Consider the following 19,311-nt stretch of genomic DNA (forward strand, 5'->3'; position numbering starts at 1 on the left):
GATCAGGGATCCTGGAGATGTTTCTTATTGTAAACAGGCTGTGCAAGCCTCTGTCCCTCCTGTCTTGTTCCCTTGCTCCTTCATACCTCAGCAAGATCTAATCTGCTGGGGCCACCTCCTTTCTCTCTACCCTTCAGCTCCCTCCCACTGAGGTGCCCTTCCTCTGCCACCCTCCTGGACCCAACAGGACCATGCTCTTTATCTCCATGCTTTACCCTCTTGGGTCCTGCACAGTCACCCTGCCTTCTCCACCCGAGTGCCCCTACCTCAGAAAACTATACAACCTGTGAGTCAAGGCTGCTACAAATACCTGTGTTATCATTTCACTGGGATTTGGGGGACAGCTCCTTAGTCCATTCTTTGACTGCCTCTCTTTCCGCAGCCTCATGACAAACCTTCCATTTTCTCAAGCCCTCCCAAGTCTGCTTCTTCAGTTTCAGAGATGGCTTTGCCTTCTTCTCCCACTGAGGAAATAGGGCCTGTCCCAGGGGCTCCCTCCACTTCCTGCATCCATCTTCTTCCTCTCCAAGGGTGCCCAGTCCCTCAGAGGCCTCCCTACATCATTCCTTCCTTCCCTCTCCCCATCTCCACCCTTTCCCTTCCTCTGGTTCCTTCCCTCAATCTAAACAGAAGTTCAAGTTCCTTTCAGTGTAGAAATGAATTAATTAATAAACAAGAAAAGGCCAGGCTCAGTGGCTCAGCCTGTAATCCCAGCACTTTGGGAGGCCGAGGTGAGTGGATTGTCTGAGCCCGCGGGTTCGAGATCTGCCTGGGCAACTTGGTGAGACCTCATCTCTACAATAAATCAAAAAATTAACCGGGTATGGTAGCGCGTGCCTGTAGTTCCAGCTACTTGGAAGGCTGAGGCAGAAGGATCGCCGGAGCCCAGCAGGTCGAGGCAGCGGTGGCCGGGAGCGGCCACTGCACTCCAGTCTGGGCGACAGAGTGAGACTCCAACTCAAAAATAAATAAATAAATAAATAAACAAGGAAAAAACCCACATGCTTGTGTATAAATAACCACAAAATACCATCGGTTAATGCGCAGTCCAAATTCAGATTTCCCTAATTGTCCCTTTATTGCTGTCCTTTTCCAAATTAAGATCTAATAAAGATTGTGCATTTACTTTGTTTTCTGTTTCTTACCTCTCTTAACTAGCTTTCCAACCTTTTTTTTTTCTCGTGACATTGACTTTTGGAAGAGGGCAGGTCAGTTGCTTTGTAGAATGCCCTACATTCTGGATTTGTCTGATCATTTCCTGCCGTGTCATTTATCTTACTCTCCTGTCTGTTGTTCTTCCTACAAACTGGAATTAGATCTGAAGGTTTGATTGGAAGCAAGTAACTACTTATGGCCATAATACTTCATGACAGTTGCAGGGTACTGCGCTGAGGATAACAGGAGGCATAAACGTCTGTGTCCCCCTTTTATGGATGCTAAGTGTGATCCCGGCTTAGGGTGGTGCCAGCCAGCCCTCTCTATTTCAAAAGTACATGTTTGTCTTTGCAGTTGATGTTCGTGTCCTTTGGTGGCATTTCTCTCCCTGTGGATTGCAGCCTTCTTCCTCCTCGCTTGACTGCCGTGGCCCTGTCATCCCAACTCTTCCCAGCTGGCTCACCCTGCTTAGTGTTTGTAGTCAGCTGAATAATGTTCCCCTACTCACCTGAAGATGTCCAAGTCCTAGACCATAGACCCTGTGAATGCTACCTTGCATGACAAAAGGGACCTTGCAGATGTGATCAAGTATAGGATCTTGAGATGGGGAGATGATCCTGAATAATCCAGACCTGCCTGGATACATAAGGGGACATGATTATGGAAGCAGATAGAAAGATTGGAAGATGCTTGTGGCTGGCTTTGAAGATGGAGGAAGGGGCCGTGAGCCTAAGGATGTTGACAGCTTCTGGAAGCTGGAAAAGACAAGGAAACAGATTCTCCCCAGTAGCCTCCAGAAGGAATGCAGCCCTGCTGACCCGCTTTAGACTGTGAGATAACAAATGTGTGTTGCGTTAAGCCACTAAATTGTGGTAATTTGTTCAGCTACCACAGGAAACTGAGACAGTTTCCTTCAATGATTCTGTCTTCCACGTGCCCTTGAAATGTCTGTGGTCATGAAGGCTCTGTGCTGTACCCTCTTCTCATTCAATATGCACCCCCTAGACAATTCCATCACCTCTTGTTGTTTGTACTGTCATCCAAAGCCTAGAATTGCTCCAGTCTCTAGAGCCGGTCCAGAAATCAGCACTGCTGGGGGCTAACAGACTGGAGGAGGGTTCCATGAAGTCAGACAAGGGCAGTCCTGCAGGGCCTGGAAAATAGCTCAAAGCACGGGGCTGACCACCAGATGGGGGCAGGATCTGAGAGCAGAGGCAGTTGGTGCTTTTTAAGGTCTGTGCTTCCTGAGTGCAGGTCTTGGGGGACCAGCACGGGGGGCTGCTCGAGGCCAGAAGGGATGACTTTTGAGGGGCAGCAAGAACTAGACTTTCTTTCCTAGGAGTCATTAAAACCATAGCCAGTTTGACAGAGTCTTGAAGAAGGGACGGCGTTATGTGGGTAGAAAGGAGAGTATATCATAGATCTAGGGAGTCACTGTGCCTTGGCTGGTAGTCAGAGGGCTTGCAGGACGTGGTCGCACTACAGTGGGACTGTTTCTCTGGTGCAGACTGCACTAGGGAGTTGTTATAAACAAAGGCAGTGAGGAGAAGGGGGCCAGAGGTGTTAAAGTCAAGCCCGTGTGGCTTGCAGGATCTGCTCTCCAACTGGGATTTGCCTTGGTGAAGCAACAAAGCAATTCCCATTTCTCCTCATGTAGGTAAACACAGCCAAGAGGGCTACAGTCCTCAAGCTGCAAGACAGTTGGGGTTCTAGCTGTTCCCAGTATTTTTAACTATAGTGCCATTGTTGACAGAAGGAAGTTGTGTGGCCCCGAATGTCCATCAGTAGAAGAGGGAAAGGCTAGCTTCTGCAGGGAGAGACTCTGCTGGGGTCAAAGCCTGGCCAGCTCAACTTTCCTTTTCCAGACCAGGGGAGAGCTGTCTCTGCACTGCCAGTCTTCAGAGCTAGCTTTCTCTTCACAGATCCTTGGTAACCCTCAGTTTCCACACAATTGGGTCTCCTGCCTGCCTATCCTGGAGGGTGGGTGATCCGCTCCCACAAGCTTAGCACCCTTTGCTATGTATGAAAAGTCGACACTTTGATCTTAAAAGGATGGTCCTAGCAGGGTCCCTGGTCTTTGAAATGTCACATGGTCAGACTACTCAGTTTGTTGCTATGGAGACCTTTCTCATCATTACTATATCTTAAAAAAAACCAAAAAACAAAAAACACCTTACTTTATTATTTCATAATCTTGTGCATTAGGCAACTAGCATTTTAATAAAATCTGTTTGTAAAGTATACATTATTAGCAGTGGGGGTGAAGCTGACAAGAAGGTCCTGCTATATCTGTGAATTTAAAAAAACAGTGGACCGGGCTCGGTGACTCAGCCTGTAATCCCAGCACTTTGGGAGGCCAAGGTGAGTGGATTGCCTGAGCCCGTGGTTTCAAGACCAGCCCGGGCAACTTGGTGAGACCTCATGTCTACAATAAATTGAAAATTAGCCTGGTGTGGTAGTACACACCTGTTGTTCCGGCTACTTGGAAGGCTGAGGCAGAAGGATCGCCTGAGCCCAGCAGGTCAATGCTGAGGTGGCCGTGAGCGTGCATGCCACTGCACTTCAGCCTGGGTGACAGAGTGAGACTCCAACTCAAAAAAAAAATAGTGACCAGTCACCCAGGTAAATGGGCCCACTGAAAACTCAGTGAGCCAGAAATCCACTGGGGAAAACATGAGACGGCAGCTATTAACTGTGATTGGCAGGACAGGAAGAGTTCTGGCCATACCAAGCCAGCAAGGCAAGTGCTCATATCACCCCTATTTTACAGATGGGGCAACAAGGAGCTTACGTAACTTGTCCCTGATCACCCTACTAATAAGTGGAGGAGTTGAGATCCAAATATGCAGTCTGACTCCAAATACCTTCTCATAATCATGACATGACACTGCCTCTTGTAAGATGGAGAAAAGGCCTTGACTCATTATGGGCCCCAAATTCCAATCTCACCTCCACCAGGTGTTGGTACACTTCCCAGGTAGACTTCCACAGTGAATGTGGTCCTTTGACCAGGGCCCTGTGAAGCACCCCATCAGAGTCTCTGAGCCAGGATCACCAAAAGGTCCAGTTTGGCCCCCTCTTATCAACCCCCAGAAGGTTCCTGTCCCTTCAGGAATATCACATGCCAGCATTCCCTGACCAGGTCATTTAACTGGATTGGTGTGTCTGTGCTTTCACACTTTCAGACTCAGGGAGGGCAAGCTTCTCCTTTCAAGCTATCAAGCCAAGGATTCCTAAGGATCCCCAGAGGTACTGGTACCAAAAGGTGCTTGTTTTATTAGATGGCCCTGTTACACATGCTCTCTGCATGGTTGGTTCAGAACTGGCATTAAGGGCAGTCTAACTAGACCCTGTAACAGAACAAGAGTCCTGGCAGAACAAGGAAATAGAATGGCCCATAGCCTGAGCTTCGAGGCTGCAGCCTCCCAGGTAGTCCTGGGACCCAGAGGGAAGGCCGTGTTTTCTAGAGAGGGAGTCGTGTTACCCTTAGTTCAAACCCAAGCTACCCCAGTTCTCCCCTTCAAAGGAGGTGGTCATCAATCTGTCCAGCCTTGAGTGACCTCTGTCACCAAGAACGTACCTTAGCTTTCCCAAGATGCTGCTAGGACTTTCCTCCTCCCGGTCCATCTCAGAACATTCCCATAGTTACTAGGCCATCTTGCCCTGGGCAAAGGACATGGGGTCTGTAGATCCCCTGCCCCACAATGTAGGGGGACGCTTAAGAATACAGATACCTAAGCCCTACCCCCCAGGGAGTCTGTTCAGTAGACTGGGTAGCTTGGAGATCTACATTTTTAACAAGCTCCCCAGGTAATTCACATTAAAATTTAAAAAGCAAAGTGCAGGGTACCCAGTCTCAAAATTCCCAAGTATGAGGCCCAGCTCTGTTTGTCACAGGCTAGTTGACCTGAAATAATTCACTTGCCCCCTTAAAGCCTCAGTTTCCTCATCTCTGTAATGGGATGCAGGAATTACATTATATGTCCTGCTAAACTCACTAATTTGTTGAAAATTATATCAGATAATAGATGTTGTAGTAAGTTGAAAAATGGTTCCCCAGAAGATGTCTGTGTCCTAATCCCTGGAACCTGTGAATGTTACCTTAGATGGAGATAGCGTCTTTGCAGGTTTGATTAAGGATCTTGAGATTGGGAGATTATCCTGGATTATCTGGATGGGGCTAAGTGCAGTTACAAGCATTTTGTAAGAGATAGTCTGAGGGCAATTTGACATTTCGAGGAGAAGACAGTATGAAAAAAGCAAAGATAATGCAGTCACAGACAACTAACATGTGTAGGCGAGGGCCATAGAAATATTTAATGTTATCACTTAGTACATATGGGTGAACTGGGCCTGGTGTGGCCATTTCTGATGAAAATTCTTGTGTCTATGCATTTCCAGTAGTTTGAGGGCTTCCAACAGGATAATGTATGGGTTAAACCAGAACAAACAGGCTTTACTACCACCATGTTGGACATGTGTTTTTCTGCCTGAGTGAGACGGGAAAGCACGTGAGTGGGCATGGTGGAACCGCACGCTGTTTTGAAGTGGTGTCTGGAATGTGTTTATACATCACCCCGGCAAATACTCATAGTCAATAATTGTGTGGTGCTGGATCCTGAAGGAGCCATGGAAAGCTCAAGCCTCTTAGAATAAGAACCTTACTAATAAGATGCCTTGAATTCACACAGTTCCTGTTACTCCAGGATCTCAGGGACCTTATTCTACTCTTTCTTTCTATTTTATTCACGTTCCTAGGAGGTGATATGTACATTTTAAAGAAAAGAAAACAAACATCCAGCTCTTCCTAGTTTTACCCATGGCTGCTGGAGCTCCCTTCCTAACCCTACCCTCCTGCCCTGGGCTCTGTGCTCTGTCCCTCCCTATTGCACCTGGTGACCTCCAGTCCCTGAATGGTCCTTCAGGGGGCTTGACTGTCATCTTCCAACTCCCCCTGCCCTCTGCCCCTACCCTCAGGAACAGCAGAGGGTGGCTGGAATTCATTTCCTCCCCCCACACTCCCTGGTGTCACATTTGAGGTGTGTTGCCTACCACGGGCCATGCTGCCCATCTGGGCTCCTGGCTGGGCCTATGTTGGTGCTATGAAAAGGACAAGGGTCAGATTGCATCTGAGCCCAGCCCAGAGCTGGTAAAACTGACAATAAATGACCACTGTCACCATGGCGGCTGTAGCCTGTTTCCTGAGCACACCTTGGTTGCTCTCATTTACTCCTGATGACAATGCTGTGACATAAGTCCTGGTGTCGCCATTGTACAGATGGGAGAAGCATGACAATCACACAGGTGACACAGGCAGAGCAAGGAGAGGGGTGTCCAGCGTGGATCCAGTAGGTGTGGAGGAAAAGCATGGTCTTCACAGACAGATGAACCGTTAGGTCAACATCAAAATTTGGAAAGAAGACTCAAAACTAAGTTTCCAGGAAAGAAGAGTACAGGAGGACAAAAACCCAGGGGCGCATAGGGACAAAGAAAAGAATGAAGGTGTTTTCCAGTGAGGACACCAGAAGGAACTGCTGACCATTCTGGAACAAGGCTCTCGATGGCTTCAGAAAGGGATTTCTGTGCACATTTTCTACCCTGCATCACCTCAGGGGTTGTCACAGAATTTTTGGTTTTAAAAATTTGATTTTAATCTCAATTCTGACCTTACAGCTAGGGAGTGGTAGTGGAAACATGTAACAGCCTGAACAGCACAAATCACGGTCCGTCAGGACAGATGCTGGACATGAGCGGCCACTCTGCTGTGTGACCTGCCTGGCCATCATTCCTGTGGTGCCATGGCACTTTGAGGAAGAAGAAAGTCAAAGTTGAATGTGAAGGGGACTTGGTGTCCCAGTTCCACCAAGATCAGGAATGGGCAAGGATAATGGGTGGGGGAGGGGCGAGGAAGAGAGGAGGCCAGACCGCCCACCTCCCGTCCTGTCTGTGGTTCTCAGGTGTGAGCCTGGGACCTTCCTGCTGGAGATTCCCGGGCCTCTTCCAAGACTGACTCAGTGTGTCTAGGGCTGAGGGGAGAAATGCGCATGATCAACAAGCCCTCGTGGACTCTGCTGTCTGGCAGTGTTTGACAACCAGAGTGCTCCGACCTCCAGTCCCACCCTACCTGTCCCCAACCCTCTTACCCACCCTTTTAATGAAACCCAACTACAGCCCCTATTGGCCACGTCCTTATCCTCCTCTTGCTTTTCTCTAACCATTCCTCCTTCCCCCTACCAACAACTGTCATCTGGCCTGAGGCTAGAAAAGGCAGAGGACAGAAATAAAAATCAAGAGAAAATGTGTATCTTTTGGCGAACATCACCGTTTTCCCTCCTCCCAGACCCTGGCCCCACCTTTCTATCCTCTACTTCTATGAGCTTGACTATATTCGATTCCACATATCAGTGAGATCATGTCAAATTTGTCTTTCAGTATCTGGTTGATTTCACTTAGCACAGTATCCTCCAAGTTCATCGATGTGGTTGCAAGTGGCACGATTTCCTTCTCTTTTTTTCTGAGTCGGAGTCTTACTCTGTTACCCATGTTGGAGTACAGTGGCATGCTCACGGCCACCACAGCCTCAACCCGCTGGATTCAAGCAATCCTTCCATTTCAGCCTTCCATGTAGCTGGAACTACAGGCTTGCACCACCACGCCAGGCTAATTTTTTGATTTATTATAGAAATGAGGTCTCACCATGTTGCACAAGCTGGTCTCGAACCCTTGGGCCTCAGGCAATCCTCTCATCTCCACCTCCCAAAGCGCTGGGATCACAGGTTTGTGCCACCAAGCCTGGCGATTTCCTTCTTTTTTAAGGTCAAATAATATTCCATTGTATGTGTATGTGTAGGACACACACTGACACATGCACCACATTTTCCATATCCATTTCCTTGTCAGACGTTCAGATTATTTCCTTATCTTGGCTATCTTAAATATTCTTACCACAGAAGGAAAGGAGGGAGGGAGAGAGGGGTAAAGAAAATGGTAACTATGTGAGGTGATATGTTAACTAGCTTAATCGTGGTGATTATTTCACAATGTATATCAAAGCATCAAGCTGCACACCTGAAATAAATATGGACAATTTTTATTTGTCCATCACACCTCAATAACACGGAAAACAAAAACCCAAGGTTTTCAGAGAGGAAGTCCTGCTGGAAATGAAGTGACAGGATGAGGGAGACCTAGGGCCCTCCTGCAGGGCCTTGGTCAGGTATTCAACTTCTGTGGGTCTAAATCTCATTATCTGTAAAATGAGAATGATAATCTCTCTCTCTCTAATTTAGAGTCTTTTATTTTATCTTGAGTGAGGATGTTACTCTGTCACGCAGGCTGGAGTGCAGTGACATGATTACAACTCACCACAGCCTCCAACTCACCACAGCCTCGACCTCCCGGGCTCAGGTGATCCTTCCACCTCAGCTACCCAAGTAGCTGGGACTACAGGCTAGCACACCTGGCTAATTTTCTAATTTTTATTTATTTTATTTAGGGGAGGGGGTAGAGATGAGGTCTTACTATGTTGCCCAGGTTGGTCTCAAACCCCTGGGCTCAAGCAATCCTCCTGTCTTGGCCTCCCAAAGTGCTGGGACTATAGGCATGAACCACTGCACGCAGCCTAATTAAGTAAAATTTTATTTTTAAAAATAAAAAAGATGATGTTTATAAAATGCCTAGGTTAGTGTCTGACATTATATAAGATTCTAAAACGTTCATAGCTTTTAGCCCACAAACTCCCAAACCTGTGAACATAAAGTTTGGTAATTCTTTCTCCTTATGTGCATTTGAGTGCACACAGTTACTACATGTTTGAGAGAAAGTCTTTGTTTGACTATTTCTTCCTCTTTATTATCGGCCTCTTTTTTTTCAGTTATGATTATTCTAAAACGCATGCACTCTTACACACAAATAGGGAGTCTTATTTGATCAATCTCATCATATTTGAAGTAGATACAATGTAAACTTTAAAAGCTTTAAAATAAAAGCACCCTCGTGATGAAACAGATGCTTATTTTATACGTGGGAAAGCCAAAACATAAGTCATCCCACTCAAAGTTCTCACTGCCAATTAAGAACTAGATCTGTATTTAGAACCTGCTATAGGCGCATGTCCCTTTGAGTGGACCAGGTCAGCCTTCTGCTGTGACAAATATAGCCTGGGAACATCCTGTTGGTGGTTAAGAGCAGTGACTGCCCAAGTTGAGCTTCAGCCAAACCTAGCCTCAGCCTCAGTATCAGCTCAAATCTGCATTCTGACCTGGGAGCTTACAGAAGCCAAGCAGTCAAATGCCTCCTTTGGCCTTGTTTCGGGAACTTCTGAACTTGTGTGTAATCAATGATCTTGTGGTCACACGGGTTACCACATCAATAGTGCAAACAAGCCAGGCACGGTGGTCCACGCCTATAATCCTAGCATTTTGGGAGGCAGAGGCGAGAGGACTGCCTGAGCTCAGGATTTCAAGACCAGCCTCAGCAACATGGCAAGATCTTGCCTCTATGATAAACCAAAAAATTAGCCAGGTGTGGTGGCGCATGCCTGTGGTTCCAGTACTTGGAAGGCTGAAGCAGAAAGATCACCTGAAGCTGGGCTTGGTGGCTCAGCCTGTAATCCCACGCCTTTGGGAGGCTGAGGTGAGTGAATTGCATGAGTCCTCGGGTTCGAGACCCGCCTGGGCAGCGAGACCTCATCTCTACAATAAAATCAAAAAATCAGCCGGGCGTGGTAGCGCATGCCTGTAATTCCGGCTACTTGGAAGGCTGAGGCGGAAGGATCGCCGGAGCCCAGTAGGTCGAGGCTGCGGTGGCCGGGAACAGCCAGCACTCCAGTCTGGGTGACAGAGTGAGACTCCAACTGAAAAAAAAAAAAAAAAAATCACCTGAGACCAGCAAGTCAAGACTGGGGTGGCCATGAGCATGCCACCGCACTTCAGCCTGGGTGACAAAGTGACTCTCTGACTCAAAAAATAATCATAATAATGCAAACAATACTATCTGGACTTGTTGCTAATATCAGAATGTTCAATCCAAATATATGTATGCATTTTAGATGTAGCTTGGAAGGAAAGATGTGCTCATCTGCTTCATATGTTGAGATTCTACCAGTCTACAGAAAATAACTGTATACTTTAATAGTTATTTATAATTATGTATATAATTATATATATTTGTGAGAACAAAACACTACAGTAATTAATGATATTTGTGGAAGCTACTAATTTTCATCCAGAAAAAGTTATTAACTTTTAAGTAGTTAGATAAGGCTATATACTGACAATTAATCCTGAATATAATGAGAGTACACTAACTAAATACTTTCAGGAAGCATAGTATGTCCTTTTAGAGCCAACAAATGTTTGTAAAAATTATATAATAATTCGAGGCAGAACGATTGAGAATACATTTCATTGTCAATCTGATCTTTTTAGAGTTGTTTGCGTACTAAATTTATAACATGAAACAAAATAACCTATAAGAATTATATTACATTTTTTGTCCTTTAACTCCCAGTTAATCCATGATTCTTGCTTCTCTGCAGGACTCAGTGGAAATAAGGCCCCTATTTAGAATCAGAAACAGGCAGCCCCCTGATGCAGAAGAAATCCAGCAGCCAAGAGCGCTGATCAAGACTTACTGAACCAAAATAGCCAGCTTTTAAGATTTACTCAAATCTTTAGCAATAAAATGCAATGATGTTTTTAAATCAAATTTCAGGCTTATCCTGTGTCCCAGCATTTGCTTAAACGCAGTGCCACGTGCTCTGACACTGGCTTTGGTCGGGGTTCAGTACTGTTCCTATCAACCTTGCCACAGGGTGGAGGTGAGTGGGGCTCCGGGTTCACGTTCCCTTGTCTTCAGTCCTCTGCTCCCCAGTAGGTGGCACCCAAGAAGGGCCAAGGTTTCCAGTCTTGGGTGAACAGGAGAGGTGAGCAGGACTGGGAACTCTCTGGGAGGCTTCTTGGAGCCAGTCCCAGACCTAGGTCCCTGGACTCCACCATGGCAGGGGGTCTGCCGACACTCAGAATCGAGGAGGCCGGATCACCTCTCACGTGTCTCTCTCCTTCCTCCCTCACAGTTTGTGAAGTTTGCCAACATTGAGGAGGACACTCCATCCTATCATCGAAGCTATGACTTCTTTGTGTCCAGATTCAGTGAAATGTGTCACTCGAGCCACGACGACTTGGAAATCAAGACAAAGTAAGTAGGGGAGGGCGAGGGCCGCCCGCAGAAACAGCCATCCTTTTCGCTGGCATTTACGTCTGCTCTGGTGAAATTCAGAGTTGTTTGCGGCACTAAATTTATAACATTAAACAAAACATAAGGATTATATTACATTTTTAGTAATTGAACTCCCATTTAGTCCACGATTCTTGCTTCTCTGCAGGACTTAGTTGAAACTCAGCCCCTGCTTAGAATTGGAAACGTGCGGGAAAAGCGCACCTGGCTGGACGTGGGTGGGCACGTAGGCAGCGCGAGGCTCCGTGGGGTTTCTAAAGGAAAAACCACTCAAGCTGGAAAACGGGGCTAAATGTAGGCTACTGGTCCTTTGAGCCCCATTTGAGAGCCAATGACAGAGCACACACAGACACACACACCCCTTTCTGTACACTTTTTTGTTCAGAATTACATGCTTTTCTACTTCAGAGACACACCCACTCACCATTATCCACCAAGCTATACACTCACCAATAAAAAGCCAAAGTCCCAGCCTTGGCTTATCCCAGCTGCCTTCCTCATTCCGTCTCCTCTGTCCTCCCACTGGCTCACTCCTCTCCAGTCACACAGGACTGCTTGCTGTACCCACCAGCACACCAGGGACATTCCTGTCCCAGGACAGGACACTCCTGTCCCAGCCTGTCTGTGCTTGTGCCTGGAATGCTTCCTCCAGGGATCTGTGTAGCTCACTGCATCCCCTACATCACACCTTTCCTCAAATGTCCCCTTGTCAGTGAAGCTGCCCTGTACATCCTCACACACCCCCTCTCTTCTCCTTCACCCTGCTTTGTTTTTTTCCCCTTAGTACCCAACCTCTTTGAACATGTTTTGTGATTACTTGGTATGTTTCTTCTCCACCCCTGCCTCTTCCCACTGGAGCGTAAGCTCTATGAGGGCAGGGGTTGTTTTGTTTGCTGACGCACCCCAAGTACTAGCACGGTGCCAGGAGACCAGTAGGCGCTAGAGAGATAGGGGTTGGGTGAGTGATGGAATGAATGAATGCTTTCAGGTAACCATCTTGAATTACAGAATATACTTCTGGATACATATGCTACAGCTTATAGAAACACATAACAAAATACGCTTACATAGATCATGAAGTGTGACAGTCAAACTGATGCGGCAGTAGATATGGGACAAAGCTGCAAGTAGGTGCTTTGTGCCAAGCACTGTCCTTGGCTCTGTAAGTGAAAAAGAATCAGAAGTAGGTCTCTGCCTACGAAGAGTGAGTTGTCACCTCAGGAAGGCCACGTGAAATGAGCGAGTATGTTTACAGAAAAAGGAGGCAGAAGAAGGCTGAGCTGACCATGCCGAGCAAAGCCTGGAAGGCATGGCAGGTGGGGCTGGTAAAGGCAACCTGGGCCAGCCTCCCACGGGGGCCCAGTCTTTTCCAGTTGATCCCAGAACTCAGCTCCTTCCTTCATCATGTCAGCACCTCGGAGAAGCCCCAAGCGCTATGTTATGCAGAACAACAGGGTCAAGGAGCCAGGTGTGCCCCCTCACAACAGCCAGTGCCTGGGTTGGAACAACAGGAAAGGAGTCCCTCCATCCCCAGGAATGACTCCTGGGCAGGTCCTGGCACCACTGGAGGGCAGTGTCAGGGCTTCCTCAGTTTCTAAGACCTCTCTTGAGCCAGTCACGGACTCCCAGGGACTGTGCTGCCCCCAGTGCCTCTGATGAAGCCAGTGGGGGTTATGGGAGGAAGGAGCCCCTCCCAGGGGTGGCTTCCTAAGTAGTCACCTTACCCCGAAGCAGCCATGAAGAGGTAAAAGGGGCTGGAGCTGTCAGGACATGTCCAGAAGCAGGTGTTAGGGAATGTACAGGGCTGTTACCAGGCATGGCTCTAACAGGTGCTGCCCCTGACTGTGCCAGGCTGCCAGGAGGGGGAGAGGGGAACACTCCTCACACTGCTTCACACATGCATGATCCAGCATGGAGCGTGCTCAGCACCATGTTCCAGCAGCAGGAGATTCCTGAACATCAGGAGGAAGACTGGCACTTGTCACCCATGACAGGAAGGCCTGGGGTCAGAGGGAAGGGACTTTCTTTTTTTGAGTTGGAGTCTCACTGTCGCCCAGGCTGAAGTGCAGTGGCATGCTCACAGCCACTGCAGCCTCGACCTACTAGGCTCAAGCAATCCTTCCTTCTGCCTCAGCCTTCCAAGTGGCTAGAACTAAAGACGCATGTTACCATGCCCAGCTAATATTTTGATTTGTTGTAGAGACAGGGTCTTGCCATGTTGCCCAGGCTGGTCTCGAACCCATGGGCTCAGGCAGTCCTCTTGCCTCTGCCTCCCAAAGCACTGGGATTATAGGTGTGAGCCACTGCGCCGGGCTGAAAGGGGCTTTCTGGCACCAGTCTTCTTCCTTTCCCTTCCTTTTGCCTCTCTCTTCTGTCCTCCGCTCCCCTCCCCCGCCCATTTTCCCTGAGATCCACCACCACCACCCCCGCCCCGTTGTTCATTCTTAGCCTGTTCAGACTCCAGAATGGTGCAGAGGTGCTGGACTCCCTATGTGCCCAGCGTCACTTTGCACAAAGAACCCGGAGCATGCCTCGAGACAATGTTGGCTGCCCTTCTAAGAACACCCATGGGTTTCAACAATGGGTCTGTGTGTGTGTGATTCCTCAGGAAGAAAGGATGGGTATTTTCTGGACTCCCCTTGGACTGAGACTGCTCAGGCCTCCACTGAGCCCATTTAGAGGAGCGGTGAGATGGTCCCTCTCCCCCAGGCCTGAGTTTTCTGAACTTACTTTGAAAGGGTCGGTCAGCTCTGGGTGTCATGGAATGAAACATGTACATATGTGGAAGGGATTCTGGGGAGACTGGAGGAAAAAGAAGAAAGATTAACTCACATTCACACATAAGGAGTCCCTGAGTAGACAGCCAGCCAGGCTCTCTTCGGTGGGACATGCGAGTCCAGCCCGTTTGGAAAGCATTTCAATTGTGCGCTGGGGAGTATCTTTTAACCTGGAGCCAAGAATAGTAAGGGGAATAGTATTCCTGATAGCTCATTCTCATGTCTGGACAGCCTCTAGCTCGGGGGCTTGAGCGGGGGTCAGGGTCAGTTCAGAGTGGCCAGGTGTTTCCCCAGGGAGGCCTTGCCTCCCTCTGTCAACAGCCCTAAACAGCTGCGAGGCTCCTGCCACCCCATTGGTGATGGTCACTTGGTAGGGCCCAGAGAGCACCCAGGTGACCCCTCTTGAAACTGACACTGAGCCGGGCTCGGTGGCTTAGCCTGTAATCCCAGTGCTTTGGGAGGCTGAGGTGAGTGGACTGCCTGAGCCCATGGGTTCGAGACCCGCCTGGCCAACTTGCAAGACCTCATCTCTACAATAAATCAAAAGTTAGCCGGGCATGGTAGCGCGTGCCTGTGGTTCCAGCTACTTGGAAGGCTGAGGCAGAAGGATCACCGGAGCCCAGCAGGTTGAGGCTGCAGTGGCCGGGAGTAGCCACTGCACTCCAGTCTGGGTGACAGAGTGAGACTCCAACTCAAAACAACAACAACAACAACAAAAAACTGTCACTGAACATACAACTGGCAACTAAACATTTTGAAGAACCGCCCAACTCCAATAATCATCAGAAGGATGAGAATTGAAATAGCTACGAGATGTGGGGCATTTTTCTGAGCCATAAAATTGGAACAGATGTTTAAAATGAGATCCCCAGTGCTCTGCAGGCACAGGGAAAGCCGCATTCTCTGCAGCATGCACATGGCTGGGGTGGGCGTAGGAATCATGTGGAAGTATTGGGAGCCTTTCATTCTTTCTTTTTGACTCAGTGAGTCTATTCATGGCAATGACTTGAAACACAGAGAAATATTTTATCCAACAATACCTGTCATGGCATTATTAGAGTAGCAAGAAATGTAGAAACAACCTACATGACCCTCAGAGGCCCAGTTAGAAAGGCCTAAGACAGTGTATCCTGCAGCCATTCAACGTGTTCGTGAAGAGCCAGTGACACAGGGAGTGCATAGAGAGTTATGTGAAAAACAAGCCGATACAAATTAAAGATGCAATAGTCCTAATTGTTACATATTATGCACAAGAGAAAGGAAAGACATCACAATGCTAATAATGGTTATCTTTTGAGTGGTGACAGTAGGGGTAAATCGTCTCTATGCTTCTCTATAATTAGCATCTATTCTTTTATAATCAGAAAAAGTTTCATTAAAAAGAGAGAAAAAAAGGAACGTTAGGCTGTAATAAATGGCCAACAAAGAGAGCTCCTTCCCACAGGGTCATGCTGACTGGGGGTCAGCATCGTAGAGCCTGGAGTGTGCAAAAGGGGCCTCCTTTGTGCTGTTACTCTGGTTTCTCGGCCAGCTGACAGCTGAGCCCCAGCCGAAACCCCTTCGTGCCCGAGAGCCTGTAGCTCTGTGCCTCCCTCCAGAGCTGCCTGCCCTATAGCCTGGAATCTCCCTGCTCAGTCCTTGACAGCACTTTGAGCTCTTACACCCTGGGTCCGAGCAGGAACAAACCCAGCTAAGTACTAAAGAGCAAACAACACCCTAGGGATGAAGCCCTGGTGGGACCAGGGCAGGGCAGTCTGGGAGTCTCCAAGACGAGCCAGAAGACATGGTTTCCTGGGCTTATGTCCACCAGCACAAGAAGTCAGCCAGCAAGGAGGTCAGGTCACGTGAAGGTGGTCTCCACATGGCAGGTGGTCTCCACTCTGCCTCCTGATGGACAAGTGTATCCCCAGCCCCCAAACTGTGCTCCTCTCTTCGCCACAGAAGCTGGACTTCTCAGGGCTTGAGGACTTCATGGTCCCATTTCACCCTTTTCCTTCCAGAATTCGAATGTCGGGCATCAAAGGTCTGCAAGGGGTGGTAAGGAAGACAGTGAATGATGAATTGCAGGCCAACATCTGGGACCCACAGCACATGGACAAGATCGTCCCATCACTGCTTTTCAACCTGCAACACGTAGAGGAAGCCGAGAGGTGAGCAGGCTAGGGTCGTGCTCAGACAGCAGGCAGGACTGGCCCTCTGAGGCTGCCTCCCATGCTGCTTGGGAACCGCATGGCTCGGGCAGGTCTTAAAACCCAGCTACAAGGCCCGGAATCACGGCTGCATGGCTTGTTCTGCAGTGACTCCAAAGCTGGCTCCCTGGGGGCCTTGGGCCTGGCCTTCTGCCAGCCTGCTGTGCCCCTTAACATCCATGTTCATGAAGAAAGGACAGCAGTGGGGCTGGGCTCCCTGGGGGCAATTGTGTGCTGGTGAGAACACAAAGAACCAAGAATCCGGTTACCTTTGTCTCCCTGGAAGCAGCTGGCCAAGAAGGCTTTGAGATGCCTTTCATGACTCCAATTACTGAGGACTCTCCCTCCAGACCTTCCTTCCTCCCTGGCTTCCCGATGCTATTTCTGGCCCTTAAAACATGAGTGCTTGGCCAGCCAGCAGCTGCTCGACAAGAGCTGTAGATTCTGGGTTTTAATCTTGGAACCCTTAAAGATTCTCATCCCTGCTCCTCACTCTTCCCCTCTGTGAAATGGGACAGAGAAAGAGGTTCATGCTGCCCTCGTCCCACCTTGGCTGTGTGTGCATGATGCGGGTTAAAGATACTGGGTTTCTTGTTTTCCGTTACTGGAGCTTATGTTGCCAGAGATGGGTGGGGAAGTAAGTGCGCCCTCTGGTGGATATTTCTTGAAGAGGAGCTCACTGATAGGCTCCTGCTGTGGTCTCTGGTGGTATCAGGACCGGAAGTCCTGAGGCTGCTTGTTCTGTTCAGATCTGGGCCTACTCCCTGTAACCTGGGTACCACTGAGTCACGCCTGAGCCAGCCACCATGCCTTTCTTTTTCCCTCTCTCCTATCTCCCACTTCTTTTGCTTTCTCTCATTTTTCTGTCTGGCCCCCTTCCCTCTCTTCATATCCTGTCTTTTTTTTCTTCTGAAGTCTTAGGTGCATGAAGACACCCAGGGCCTGGGCCTCACCAGGCCCACGGTGCTCAGAGTATCTTCTCACCACAGCACATCAGACCCATCCTTAAGATTTCCAGAAATGGAACTTTATTCCTGCTACCTCAGTCTTCCTCTACTTCCCCCAGTGGGGCCTTCTTTACCCCCATTTAATTTATTTTTCTTTTCTTTCCTTTTTTTTTTAAGTCATGGTCTTACTCTGTCACCCAGGATGAAGTGCAGTGGCACACATCCCAGTTCACCACAGCCTCAACCTCCTAGGTTTAGGGGATCCTCCCACCTCAGTCTCTCGAGTAGCTGGGACTATAGGCATGCACCACCATGTCCGGCTACTTTTTTACTTTTACTTTTTGGAAACAAGATCTTGCTATGCTGCCCAGGCTGGTCTCAAACTCCTGGGCACAAATGATCCTCCTGCCTGGACCTCCCAAAGTGCTAGAATTACAGACCTAAGTCACCATGCCCAGCCTAACTTCCTTTAATTTCTTGTTGCTGTTGTTGTTGTTGTTGTTGAGTTGGAGTCTCACTCCGTCGCCCAGAGTGGAGTGCAACGGTACCCTGACGGCCACCACAGCCTTGACTTGCTGGGCTCCAGCGATCCTTCTGCCTCAGCCTTCCACATAGCCAGAACTACAGGTGCATGCTACCATGCCTGGCTAATTTTTTGATTTATTGTAGAGATGAAGTGTCGCCAAGTTGCCCAGGCTGGTCTCAAACCCGCGGGCTCAGGCAATCCACTCGCCTCAGCCTCCCAAAGTGCTGGGATCACTGAGTCTGGCCTACTCCCTTTAATTTCTGATAGCCATACCATCTCCCTGTTGTCCAGCATGGCCCATGTCAGGTTCCTGCTTGTCCTACTGTCATCATTTGAATGGATGAAACCCAGAGTGCAGGGCTGCACAGAGCTTGACTCCCAACCCTGCATTCATGCTCTACTCACATGCCTATTTCCCCAGCCGGTCTCCCTCACCCCTCCAAGCACCCGAGAAGGAAAAGGAGAACCCAGCAGAGCTGGCTGAGAGGTGCCTTCGGGAGCTGCTGGGCCGGGCTGCCTTTGGCAACATCAAAAACGCTATAAAGCCTGTTCTCATGTGAGTGCCCCCACCCACCCCTCATCCTACCTGTCAGCTTCGAAATGTTTCAGGTCCCAGCATCTTCCTGCTGGCTCAGGGAGAAGGGAAGGGGTTATTACAGCTGGGGTACTGTGGCCAGGTCCGTCTCTTCTCTGTGCCTGTGCTCCCTGCATTATGACAGCAAAACCTACCACACAGTGACCAAGTGCAGTTGGTAGGAGGGCGCCCAACACTAGACGATGGTGGCCAGCTTCACCCTATGTAGCCACAGTTACAGAGCCCTGTTCTTTGACCTCTCTCCAGCCCTGGGGTTTGCCCCTTCTCTCATCTACACCTGTGAGTCCTCTGTCACTTACCTGGAAACTGTGCAAGGGGCTCTCAGGAGGCGTCACTCTCCCTCCAAGCTGCTCTCTCCTCCCTGACGTCACTTAGGGTTTCGTAGTCATTCCCCCATGTTTTCTCCCTCACAGCCATCTGGACAACCATTCTCTTTGGGAACCCAAGGTGTTCGCCATCCGTTGCTTTAAAATCATCATGTACTCAATTCAGGTATGGTGGCTCCCCTGGCCCAGCTTGTTCCCCAGCCAAGGCATCTCTGGGAGCAGAACAGTGCACTGAAGTAGAAAGCCAGATGTCCTGACTTCTAGGCCTCAGCCAGTGCTACTTAAGTCAGCTGGAGGGCCAGTTTAGTTTTATTTCCAGTACATCACAGACAAATACTTTTATAAAATACAACTCAGAAAAACTAAGTCAGAAAAACTCATACAAAATACAGTCCCACAGATCACACCTTGGCTGCTGCAGCATTGATAAATTGTTTACTAAACGCCAATTCTCCATCCCTTTGCATATCTCAGTGTAAACTGATGTCAAACAGATCTTGAATTGGCACCAGCCAATAGGCCACACTTGAGCAGCCCTGGACTAAGCCATGTGTCCTCTC

At 48.7% G+C, this 19,311-nt stretch overlaps 1 protein-coding gene across 4 annotated transcripts in view; it reads left to right on the forward strand.

Moving 5' to 3' along the window:
• EFR3B (EFR3 homolog B) overlaps positions 1-19,311 on the forward strand; it is a 56,292-nt gene that overhangs the window by 15,696 nt on the left and 21,285 nt on the right. For all 4 annotated transcript variants that reach the window (XM_008060285.2, XM_021713502.1, XM_021713503.1 and 1 more), the window contains 4 exons: positions 11,231-11,352; positions 16,169-16,318; positions 18,252-18,386; positions 18,839-18,917. In XM_008060285.2, the coding sequence (XP_008058476.1) occupies positions 11,231-11,352; positions 16,169-16,318; positions 18,252-18,386; positions 18,839-18,917 (486 nt within the window). The remainder of the gene's footprint in view (positions 1-11,230; positions 11,353-16,168; positions 16,319-18,251; positions 18,387-18,838; positions 18,918-19,311) is intronic.

The sequence above is a fragment of the Carlito syrichta genome, unplaced genomic scaffold, assembly GCF_000164805.1.
Source record: "Carlito syrichta isolate Samal-C Ts95f unplaced genomic scaffold, Tarsius_syrichta-2.0.1 Scaffold304574, whole genome shotgun sequence".
NCBI lineage: Eukaryota > Metazoa > Chordata > Mammalia > Primates > Tarsiidae > Carlito > Carlito syrichta.